The 12,391-nt window shown below is 42.3% G+C and overlaps 1 protein-coding gene and 1 long non-coding RNA gene across 3 annotated transcripts in view; one reads left to right on the forward strand and one right to left on the reverse strand.

Moving 5' to 3' along the window:
• Positions 1 to 2,223: 2,223 nt before the first annotated feature.
• The window catches only part of KLB (klotho beta), a 34,741-nt gene continuing 24,573 nt past the window's right edge, over positions 2,224 to 12,391 (reverse strand). Inside the window, exons 4-5 of one of the 2 annotated variants that reach the window (XM_023753650.1) lie at positions 6,589 to 7,705; positions 2,224 to 2,903 (exon numbers count right to left, since the gene is read on the reverse strand). In XM_023753650.1, coding sequence (XP_023609418.1) covers positions 2,515 to 2,903; positions 6,589 to 7,705 — 1,506 coding nt within the window. In that variant the 3' untranslated portion in view covers positions 2,224 to 2,514. Of the gene's footprint in view, positions 2,904 to 6,588; positions 7,733 to 12,391 lie in introns of both variants that reach the window. The other variant, XM_006088503.3, reaches the window with a different exon arrangement.
• Positions 7,613 to 10,526, forward strand: LOC111825961. Its single transcript, XR_002829198.1, has 3 exons — positions 7,613 to 8,084; positions 9,001 to 9,083; positions 10,073 to 10,526. It is a non-coding gene; the product is annotated as an uncharacterized LOC111825961 (long non-coding RNA).

Here is a 12,391-nt window from a genome sequence, read left to right on the forward strand (position 1 = left end):
AGGTTGAACCCCAACCACTGAGCCATGCTGGCCAGGCTACCTAAGGATTCTTAAATGGTGTCGAAATACTCCCCAAGTGGCAGAAAGGGAGGACTGTAAGCATTGGGTTTGGAATTTGCGTATTTGGGAGAGTTTATGGCAAGGCAACAAGTTTGAAAAAGGACAATACATTCTTAAGCTCTAAATATAAAGACATTTGAAAAATAGTGAGTTCGATTAATGGAATTGTAAACCATGAATACAAGATACAAAGTAGAGACCAAAAAAGCAAAACCTAAACTTAGCTCCATTGTTATTCTTATGGCTAAATATGCATTTTTCAAAACCTTGGATGTTACTGGTTAAAAAGTTGGGTCGAGTTTCATGCTGGGTGGTATGCTCAGTGGTTAGAGGGTTGGCCTGCACACTGAAGGGTCTCATGTTTGATGCCTGGGTTGCAGGTTCAATCCCCGGCTCCCGTGGGGTGGGGGCACATGTGGGAGGCAACCAATGGATTTGTCTCTCATGTCGATGTTTCTTCACCCCTCCTTCCCTTCCATTCTATAAAAAAATCAATGGAAAAAAGAAAAATTGATGAGATTCTTAACTGGTACTTCCTATAAGACTATTTACAGGAGCTCTGGGTCAGAATGAATCTATGTGGCACAAAGGAAAAACCTGAGCCAAGTGATGAATTTAAATGCCTCTGTTTAAAAAAAAAAAATTGACTATGTGTATACCTTCAGGCCCACTTAGTGCTCATAAGAAAATATCAAAAATCTAAAAACAGCCATGGTTGGAGGAGTGGGTGCACTGGGGGTAAGATGAATAGACAAAAAGCAATAGCCAAAATTTGCTATTTGAATTTGGCCAACCAAAGAGCAAACTGATTTCTCACTCCTTTTGCATTTACTTGATCAATTGTGTTACCTCTTTATAGTATCTTTGAAACGTATTTATTTCACTTAGAATCTCATATATGTAATTTGGCTTCTGGTAGAGGTGGACTTGGAAAACAATTACAATTGCCTTAATTTAGATTATTTTCCTACCAGGCCTTTTTGAACTGAAGAGCTTTTCTTTGACTTAAGAAAATCTGAATTTCTGGAGAGGATGGCTAGTGACTAGCTGCATTTAAATGTTGATTAACCTAAAGAAAGAAAATGGGCATAATTGGGTTTACATGCAAGATTTATTCCTCCAACAATTAGAATACACTGAACAAATCATAAGCACAGAATTAAGAAAGTTAAAACTCCAAGTTTAGACTTAAGAATTCACTAAATCTCAGCTGCAGTGTAAAAAGTTGGAACTCATTCAGACTCCTCATTCTGAATTGCATCCAAAGAGTCACAGTTGCTGGGTCCAGATGTGGCTGCATTCTACACCTTGAGAGGTCCATGTATGCGTGTGGTGTCTGAAGAGTGAAGCTCCTCAGGGGAGAGCTAGTCTTGGAAATGATATGGTCCTTGGTCTGATAACTTGATAAATAAAACATTTCCTAAGTATGCTAGATTCGATTTTGTCACCTCACAAAACTCATGTGAGGAAGAATGTCAGTTTGTCTAAAGAGAGTTGCTTGGGTGACTTCCTATCTTCACAGGCATTTGGGTCTTGCTGTCCTTAATCTTAGTATTCTGATCTTTACATGAGATGAGTTAATGGAGGTTAACATGTTATTTTTTAAAAATCACTTAATAAAGGAGAGACCTCACAAAATTAGATGATAATTTGTATTTCTATTGAGGAAAACTAAGGGATGTGCTTAAGAGTATGCTGTAACTGGCTATAGACAGCACTCTACCCTATTGTGTTTTTTCTTTCCATTTGAGAACCACCCTGCCATAAAGGGCAAAGCACCTTGTTAGAAGTGACAGAATATATCACTGATCATCCAGTGTTGAGTTTTAAATCTCTGCTATGGAGTCTAACAAAACAAAGTTGCACTTTTTCAAAGTAATTTTTTTATGACAAGTAGCTTGGTATTTATAAAAGAAGAATGATGGAAAACATCATTGAAGCAATGTATCAGATAATCCTCATAGCTTATTGTCTAGGTCAGTGATTTTTAACTGGTGTGCTGCAAGGATTTTTAAAACATGCAATATCTATTTAGGGGCACTGACCTCTTTTCCCTTAGATTGTCAAAAAAATGACAACAGCTAACACAATAGCTATCCAGTGTGAATGAATTAGAATTACACTTTTTTTGTCAGATCAGCAAAAATAAATTTTTTGGTGTGCTGCAGAATGTTAATAATTGGTTTATGTGTGCCATGAGATGAAAAAAGTTGATAATTGCTGGTCTAGGTAAAGCCTTTATCTTCAGATCCAAGAATTGAATTCACTGACATGAAGACACCTACAGGAAAATTCATTTGAAACAGAAGTGAGATCGATTGTCATCATCTTGGCTACCACTAATATCTCAAATTTTCTTTGTTACAATATAGGTATATCTTCTGTAAGTTATGAGTACATGGAACTGGAGTGAATTTTTAAGCTTTCTATCATGCAGGCAGAAGTAGGATCAGTTTAGCTAAGAACTTTCTTGTGGCCTTTCTTTAATGGTATGTGTTGGAAGTTCTTTGCTTTCCAAAATTTTCTTCTCTTTCGCTTATGAAAAAAGGTGATTGATAAAAGTAGAACCAGGGTAGAGAAGAAGCAACAACCAAAGAATATCAGTGGCTTCTTCTGCACAAGAAATAAGCAGACAGTGCACTCTGTGTTTCTTTGAGTCTGACTGCATCTAGGACTATTGTTCTCAGAAGGGAAGCCACCGTTGCTGATCAGTTTGTTGTAAAACTGAATTGAGGATTTAGCTTTTAAGTCAGATGTGAAGAATCCAAATCTGGGTTTAAATTTTTCTTCAGTCAGTTTGAATGCATAATAGCCTTTGATTTTGACTTTATCAACCAGGTATGCTGAAAAAGAAAAATATCAGAAATGAACATTATTAACCATAAATGGACTATAACACACCTTTGAATAAGAATTTAGTTTTCATTGAAACAAGGTAAACCCATGCCCATAAAAAAAGGTGATTTTTCATTAAAGGTCTTTTTTAAAAATGTTTTTTTAGAGAGAGAGGAAGGGAGCGGGATAGAGAGATAGAAACATTGATTAAAGAGGAGCATCATTGATTGGCTGCCTCCTACACACCCCCTTCTGGGGATCAAGCTAGCAACCTGGGCCTGTGCCCTGACTGGAAATAGAACCAGTGACCTTTTGGTTCCTGGGTTGACCCTCAACTGCTGAATCACATGGGCCATGCTAAAGGGCTGTTATATTCTTTTTTTTTTATATATTTTATTGATTTTTTTAGAGAGGAAGGGAGAGGGATAGAGAGTTAGAAACATTGATGAGAGAAACATCGATTCAGCTGCCTCCTGCACACTCCCACTGGGGATGTGCCCGCAACCAAGGTACATGCCCTTGACTGGAATCGAACTGGGACCCTTCAGTTTGCAGGCGGACGCTCTATCCACTGAGCCAAACCAGTTAGGGCTGTTATATTCTTTTGTAATTGATAGAAAGGTGGTGAAAATATATAGTTAAGTTTAAAAAAGAAATTTGAAGTAAAACTTTGATTTATAAATGACACAAACACAGCTGAAGGGAAAAGCAAATTTGAGAGTTGATGCCATGAAGGACTTATTGTCACTTGTTCATAGGGAAAAATCTTACCTATTTGGCCTGATTCCAAACCTCAAATGTGCCCTTAGTGTTGCCCTATAACCACACTTGGTTTCCCCTAGTCACTCACTCTGTGTTTTTTTTTTTTTTAATGGTTTTATGGGGGAGTTATTTTTTTGTTGCTAATTTTCACTTGAGGATATTTTTCCATTGAGTTTTAGAGTGGAAGGGAAGGGGAGAGATACATTGACTGGTTGCCTCCCACACGTGCCCTGACTGGATTGCGCCTGCAACCTAGGTATGTGCCCTTGACTGGAATCAAACCTGGGACCCTCAGTCTCTCAGGTCAACGTTCTATCCGAGTCTAACTGGCTAGGGGTCCTCTGTCATTCTTGCTTTGAAGTAATGACCTTCCTACTTCACTGAAAAACTGAAGTGCTCAGGGAACTTCCTCAATCTTCCACAAATATCTACCTACCTACTGGCATCTGCACACATATATTCTGCCTTCTTATTACTCTGATTGATTTGTCTGTGCTCTTGGAGGAGGCTGATTCCTCCACTTACAAATGAAGTTTTATTTTCTCTTGCCTACTCAAGGACATTGCTCCATCTGTTCTCTCATGTATCTTCCCTCACTACTGGATCATCTATATATTCTATATATATAAAAAGCCAGCGACGGGAATGACCAGTTGCTATGACGCCCACTGCGGCCAGCCAACTGGCCCGATCTGGGGTGGGGCTGGCTGGCCAACCTCCCAGGGCCCCTCCCCATGGCTGGCCCTACCCTCGATCAGCCCCCACCAGATGGGCCTCCACCATCCCGATCAGGGGCAGGGCTGGCCAGCCAACCACCCATGGCCCCTCCCCCAGGCTGCTGGCCCCCTATCGGCCCCCCCATTCGGGGGTGGGGCTGGCTGGCCCACAGCCCCTCCCCACGGCCAGCCCCATCCCCCATCAGTCCCCACCACCCCGATCTGCCTGCGTCCCCTCCCCCCAGCCAGCTCCACCTTCATCATCCCCCCCACACACACACCAATTGGGGGTGGGGGCCCACCAGCCAATCACCTGCAGCCCCTCCCCCCCAGCTGGGCCCTGATCGGGGTGGGATGACCGGCCAATCTCCCGCCACCTCCTCCTCCCCCTGAAAGTCCCAGCCCCGATTTGCCGATTGGGGCCGGGCCAAGCTGGACCCCACCTGTGCATGAATTCATGCACTGGACTGCTAGTTTCCATATAAACAGGCTGTTGGTTATCTTTTACAGCAGTGGGTCCTCTTCAGTGATTTTTGCTGATTTCTCATCTCTGACCTCTGAATACTGAAGTGTCCCAGAACTCAGACCCCCCCCTTTTCTATCCTTGCTCCCTTAGTGATTTCAATAAGCCCTATTTTAAAAAAATACCATCCATTTTTTTTCTTGGCTCCCAAATATGTATCTCAGCCCAGACCTCTCCTCTGAACCTGAGACTTACACCTATTAGCTTACTTGACATCTCTAATTGGATGTCTAACAGACATCTCAAACTGCAACATCAAGCAACTCATTTCCAAAAATGTGCCTACCAGTCTCCTCTAACCTAGTAAATGGCCACTTCATCCTCCCCCCCCCCCAATATATTTTTATTGATTTCAGAGAGGTAGGGAGAAGGAGGGAGAATCATTGATCGGCTGCCTCCTGCATGCCCCACACTGGGGATCGAGCCTGCAACAACCTGGGCATGTGCCCTGACTGGGAATTGAACAGTGACCTCCTGGTTCATAGGTCGACACTTAACCACTGAGCCATGCCGGCTGGGCTACATCATTCTTTTAATTACTCAAGCCAAAACTTTGGAATCATTTTTTACTCTTTTCTCACATGCAATCCTGTTGACTTTACCTTAAAAATATACCCACTTTGCCCAGCCAGTATGGCTCAATGGTTGAATGTCAATCCATGAACCAGGAGGTCACAGTTCAGGGCACATGCCTGGGTTGTGGGCTCAATCCCCCCAGTAAGGGGTGTGCAGGAGGCATCCCAATCGATGATTCTCTCATCATTGATATTTCTGTCTCTCCTCCCTTTCTCTTTCTGAAATCAATAAAAACATATTAAAATATTTTTAAAAATATATATCCACTTATTACCACCTCCACTTTTTTTTTTGTTTATTGGCTAGTGTCTCAGGAATTTGACCATAACACTAATTTTCTCATGTATGCCCCAGAAAAATAATGCAACTTTTTCCTTAAAAAGAAAAAATTAAAATACCCAGTATTGTAAATAAAGTTATTTTCTCTTATTCTGGATCTCCTGACTTTCTGCTTTCAAATGCAGTAACAGTCCTAATATTGCTTTAGGCTAGGGGGTGAGGGTCTGCTTCCATATTTTGTACTAAATTAGGTCTAAAATTGGTAATGGGGATGGGGATATATTCCTTCATGGGCCAAGACTTAAGCCTTCAGGGCTGGGTACCCATTTCTCCTCTACATGAGCCATTAAGATAATGTTAACAAGGAACACATTTATAATGTGATATTAAGAAAAAGTTGGGTACAAGATTGCATTACAGCATGAGCTCAATTGTGTTAAAAATGTCTAGCAAGCACAAGTCTAGGTGCTTGTTTTGGAGAATGGGCTTTCAGGTGATTATTTAAAAAAAAAATACGTTTCTATACTTGCCAAATTTTCCATAATGAGCTAACACTGTCACTAAGGAGCCTACACTCCTCTTTTAGTTTTGGTAATCATCACCAGAGGATATTTATTTTTCCCATTGTTTTTCAGAGAGAGTGGGAGGGAAGGAAGAAGGAGAGAGACAAAAAAAAAAGACTGATTGTCTCTGGACTGGTTGCCTCCCGCATGTGCCCAACAGGGAATAGAACCTGCGACCATTCCGTGCGTGGGGCTGTCACTCTAACCATTGATCCCACCGGCCAGGGCTCCCCTCCTCCTTTGTTCCCAGTAGCTGGTGGCCCGCGAACCTCACCTTTCCTGGCCTCCTGGATGTATTTCTCTAAGTAGTACTTTCGGAGTTCATCGTTTTCCAGAGCTGGGTCATCAATGCCATTGGCCGTGATGTAAACATCCAGGTCTCCATAGTTCCTCCGGATCCAGCTCAGCACCTTCCGCTGTCCCCAGGGCAGCACGGCCAGGCGGGTGGGGGAGCTCAGGCAGGTGATGTCTTGCAGAAACTGGACGTCCCTGTCCGTGTCATAGTGGCTGCCGTTCTGGCGCGCGTGCATCACGAACCTGGTGGTGAAGTGGTTCAGGGCATAGAAGTCGGCAGCGCCCTTGACTAGCCGCCTCTCCTCCTCGGTGAACTGAGGCAGCGTGGAGCGCGAGAGCCCTTGCCTGTTCTTGAAGGCGATGTACTCCCTCATGGCCAACGGGTAGTCCCCGGTCTTGAAGAGGGGTTCGGCAAACCAGGCGATTTCGAACTGGAGGAAGCGCTCTGCCGCCTGCCAGTGCGACTCTGCATAGGGGTTGGCGGGTTCCGCCCAATCCGAATGCAGAGACAGAGAGACCGACCCGCGCTGGGCCTGCCGGTACTGCCGGTCGTAGAGGTGCCAGGCCAGGGCGTGGGCGATCAGCAGGTTGTGGGCTGCCCGGTAGGTGTCGTTACCAGTGCGGTTGTAGATGTCACTCAGTCGGTTGGGCTCGTTGATGGTGATCCAGAGCTTCACCAGGTCCCCCAGCTCCTGGAAGCACAGCCCGGCGTAATCCTGGAAGGCCTTGGCCGTGGATGGGTTCAGCCAGCCCCCGCTCTGCAGCAGCGGCGTGGGGAGGCCGAGCTGGGTGTGGGTCGGGTAGTACAAGGTGACCATTGGGGAGATGTTGAGCTTCAGGCCCTCACTGACCACACACCTGTAGTACTGCAGAGCTTGTCGGTTAACTGTGGACAGGTTGCCAGTAGGAAGGACGGAGGGCCAGTCCAGAGCAAACCGGTAGTAGGTGACTTTCATCCTTGCCAACATCTTAACCTGTCTTTTGATGCTGACGAAATCTGTGCATTGACCTGGCCGTGTTTTCAGCTTCACTCCTCCCACCTGGTGCAACAGTCTGTTGCCTGTCACATTCCACACATACAGGTGAGGATCGGTGAACTGTGGGGAGGAAGCCACCAGCTCTGGCTGTGAAAAACAAGCACATTCAGGTCAAGCACACCCAGGTGGACAGGCTGTCAGCATGCATCATCTGAGAGGGAGAAGGGCCTGCTCTTATTTTGCCTCTCACTGACAATAGAGAAGATACAGGATGAGTATGTCCTTAACCTAGTATAATGACCTGTGTGTTCCAGCTGTTCTGGTGATGTCATGGAAAAGGCCTGATGGATGATCTTCTTTTCTAGCCCTTGAAATTTCCTAGGGAGACCAGAAGACTTAAGGAAGGAACCACACCCAGGAGGGCTTAGCTTGGAAAATAAGCTGCTTTACAGAAAACCCTGAGAGGCTGTTTTCCAGTTAATTTGTCCTAGAAACTCAGGTCAGATGATGGGGTCTCATGTGATTTTATTCAAATGCATCAGGATATCGGCTTGGTACTCTCAGTTGAAAAGAATCATGAAAGATGGACCCTTTAAACACTGCCATAAATTGAAGCAAAGTTAAAATTCCAGTGTAGAGGATTTCACTGAGGGCAGCACTTCGGGTTAGAGGAGGCTGGTTGATCCCAGCCAAAGTTCCTAAAAGAGGCCTGTGTGATGGGGTAGAGAATGACCCCTTGCATTTGCTGAATGCAAATCTCTAACACCCTCTTCTGTTTGAAAAGTCAAATGATATCATCACATGTGCATCATTATATACTCCCCACCCATGTGCCTGTGAGAACATAGCATTTACTCATCCACCAGGAGAATACTGAACACCTTCTTTATGCAAGGTACATACTTGGATACGAGCAGAAAGGACAGTAAAATACTCCCCAGAAACTCCCAACTTGACTCTTTGATCTGATGGTGTCTCGTTCCTTACTCCTCACCAGGAGATAGCCCTGGACTCTCTTTGAAACTCAGGCTTGGCAACCCTGTATAGTGGCCGCTCAATCTCACTCACCTTACAGGTGTGCTGTGAGGAGTCAGTGACTCTGGGAAAGTGCTCTGTCAACTCTAAAGCACTGTACAAACATAAACTAGACATGACTTGGGTTTAGTTTTCCCTAGTTGCAATAATTGCCTGCTAGCTAAATTATAACAGAAGAGGGCTTAAGAAAAAACACTTCCAAATTCAAGATTAATAAGAAAAAGTAAAAGTTGTTTTTTTTTAAATGACTTGTTTTAAGTTCTTGTTTTAAAGTACTTTTCTCCCCATGGCTGAATTTAAGTGCACCTGGAAAAAAATGATAATTAACCTTTGGTAAATATTTTCCCTCTAATTGTTTTCTCATGTGTCATTTTTCATAGTCTAATTATGAAACCATATCACTGCTCACTTGCCATCTGTCAACCAGTTATCTAGAACATTAAACTGAGAGAACATTGATCAGGTGAGCATGAAGTTAAATCTGTATATAATTATTTGAGTAAAATCCTCCTAGCCTAGATGGCCAGTTTCAGTGTCTTGAAACGTCAGAGCATCCTGGTAATGATAGGGTGTTTACAAAGGGCAATCTTGCCATAAGGTAAGGCAATATTAAATGAAAATGTCTTACTTGTAAAAACCTCCAGAAAGCATTAGTCTTAGCAAGTGGTGTGTGACTAATCTGCTAACAGATCTAGTTAAAGATAATGCACCTTGCTCTCAACCCTAGCTCCCAGAGCTTGGTTCTAAATTATTCCCCACTGAAAGGATCCTGAGCTTTGGAGGAATATGGCTTTTTCCAGGCCTGGGGCAGAAAGAGAATGAGGTGATGCTGGTACATCTTGTGCCAGAAAAATAAGGAAGTGCTTAAGAATAGAAAAGGAAATCTCAAAAAGACAGGAGTAGCTGAAAGGAGTCCCATTGGCCAAATTTGAGATAATTTGAGCATCAAAAGGAATAATGAAACAATGACAACAATGTCATTAAAAACACACACACACATAATAAATGTAGATGGAATACTCTAATTAGAAATTTGCCATTTGGCCCTGGCTAGGTAGCTCAGTTGGTGCCATGGTCGGCAAACTGTGGCTCACGAGCCACATTCGGCTCTTTGGCCCCTTGAGTGTGGCTTTTCCTAAGCCTTAGGAGTACCCTAATTAAGTTAATAACAATGTACCTACCTATATAGTTTAAGTTTAAAAAATTTGGCTCTCAAAAGAAATTACAATCGTTGTACTGTTGATATTTGGCCCTGTTGACTAATGAGTTTGCCGACCACTGGGTTAGAGCATTGTCCCAATATGCCAAAGTTGTGGGTTCAATCTCAGGTCAGGGCACATACAAGAATCAACCAACAAATGTATAAATATGTGGAACAATAAATCAATGTTTCTCTCTTTCTCTTCCTCTCTCTCTAAAAATCAATAAATAAAAACAAAAACAAACAAATAGGATAAATTCACCATTTTGCAATTTACAAAGTATAATTCAGACAAGATTCATGAATCAGTATTAAGACCATTGGATGAAATGCTATTGGGGAGTAGGATATTTATATGGTCTCAAAGTATCACCATCAGATTACTTTTTAATTACAAATGGAAGATACCTTTCAATGAAGAGATCTGGCAAATGCCACCTTAACCAAGAAATCTGGTGACGACTACTTCAACTAACGTCTTTAGTAATGAAACAAGCTGACGTCATGTACTTTCTGATGTGATACGCATCGTCTATGTACTATTATGTCCAGAAATGGTTAACTGAATCTAATAAAGAAACAATCAGAAATCCATGAGACATTCTATAAGCAACTGGCCTGGACTCTTCAAAAAAGTCAATACTGTGAGGTTGGGGTCATTGCTCTGAATTAAAAGAGGCTAAAGATACATGAAAGCCAATGTGTTATCCTTGTTTGTGATCAATTTTTTAAAAAATCTATAAAGGACATGTTTGGAACATTTAGGAAAATTTGAATATGGATTGTACATTAAATGATATTGAATCAATACTAAAATACATAATATTATAATGAGAGAGAAAGTAAATGTGGCCACATGTTAACAATCGATTTGTCTTGATGAGGGGAATATGTGTGTTTATTGTACTAGTTTAAAATTTCGCAAAACAAAACGTTGGAGGAGGAAAGAATGCTAAGAGGTGGGGTGAGTGGGTATAAGGCGGGGGTATGTGGGGGTAGGCATAGTAATATATTTATTTTCATTTTGGGATATAAAGCTTTTTTAAATTAAAGTACAGTTGACACAATATTATGTTAGTTTCAGGTATACAACATAGTGATTTGACATTTACATACCTTACGAAGTGATCACCATGAAAAGTCTAGTAACCATTTGTCACCATACAAAGTTATTGTGACATTGTTTTTTTATTTTATTTATTTTTATTTTTTATTTTTATTGATTCTTTACAGAGAGGAAGGGAGAGAGATAGAGAGTTAGAAACATCGATGAGAGAGAAACATCGATCAGCTGCCTCCTGCACATCTCCTCATCTCCTACTGGGGATGTGCCCGCAACCCAGGTACATGCCCTTGACCGGAATCGAACCCGGGACCTTTCAGTCCACAGGCTGACGCTCTATCCACTGAGCCAAACCGGTTTCGGCTATTGTGACATTGTTGACTGTATTCCCTATGCTGCACATTGTAGCCTTGTGACTTATTTATAACTAAGTTTGTACCTCTTAATCCCTTCACCTTTTTGCCCATCCCTTCATCTCCCAACCCTCTGGCAACTATCAGTTTGTACTCTCTATGAGTCTGTTTGGTTTTTGTTTGTTCATTTATTTAGTCTTTTAGATTCCACATATAAATGAAATGATACAGTATTTGTCTTTCTCTGATTTACTTCATCTAGCATAATGCCCTCTAGGTCCATTCGTTTTGTCACAAATGGCACAATAATATTCTTAAAGTGATACTTTCATTTTGTCAGTCTTCCTATACTATAGGACCTATAGAGACATGTAGTTTTTGCCAGCACAGCATCTATTCATACATCCTCTGGCTGAAATGTCAGAAAGCATCTTAATTTTTCTTGGCAAATGATTCAATTTCACTCTTAGTTCAAATTCAAAGGGAGCTGACTTCTTGCTGGGCTGCAGGTGTGAGCATGAAACCCAGACCTAGTTGATTGCAGAATTACTTTCCCCTGACCTGAGTGATCAGCTCTTGAGACTAGGAATAGGGTCTTTAGAATGGGGCAGACATTCACATCACCAACCAATGCGAAACAGATGGAGGTCTTCAGATAGGGCAGGAGGAAATGGCAGGTTGGGTCATGTACAGGCAAGAACTCCTGTCTCTTTTGGATCTCTCTTTGCTAGGCCTGGAATTTTGAAAAATATAAACCCACTTGAAGTGGCAGGGAAGAGATGGCTGTCTGACTATGCTGTGTGGAGGAGGAGACAGGAACTGGGTAAGTAGGTGGCTCTGTAGGGAGCTGAAGGTGAGTCACTGTGTCTGTGTGGCTCTATGTATGTTTCTCTTTTTATCACTTCTGGGCTTTTACTAAAGTCTTGTTTAAATATTGACAGGGTTTGAGATTCATAACCTGTGAACACTGCCTACTTATCGTTTGAGCCCTTTTGTCTGGTCCCACCTTTGTACATTTTGTTATCTTTCTATATGCTTCTAGAATACAGGCAATAGTGTGGTACTGTGAGGTCTTACAGTGGTCAGGAGACAGATCTGGGGAACCTGGACAAATTATGTAACTTCCCTAACCTTCAGTTTCCTTGCCTATAAAA

The sequence above is a fragment of the Myotis lucifugus genome, unplaced genomic scaffold, assembly GCF_000147115.1.
Source record: "Myotis lucifugus unplaced genomic scaffold, Myoluc2.0 scaffold_48, whole genome shotgun sequence".
NCBI lineage: Eukaryota > Metazoa > Chordata > Mammalia > Chiroptera > Vespertilionidae > Myotis > Myotis lucifugus.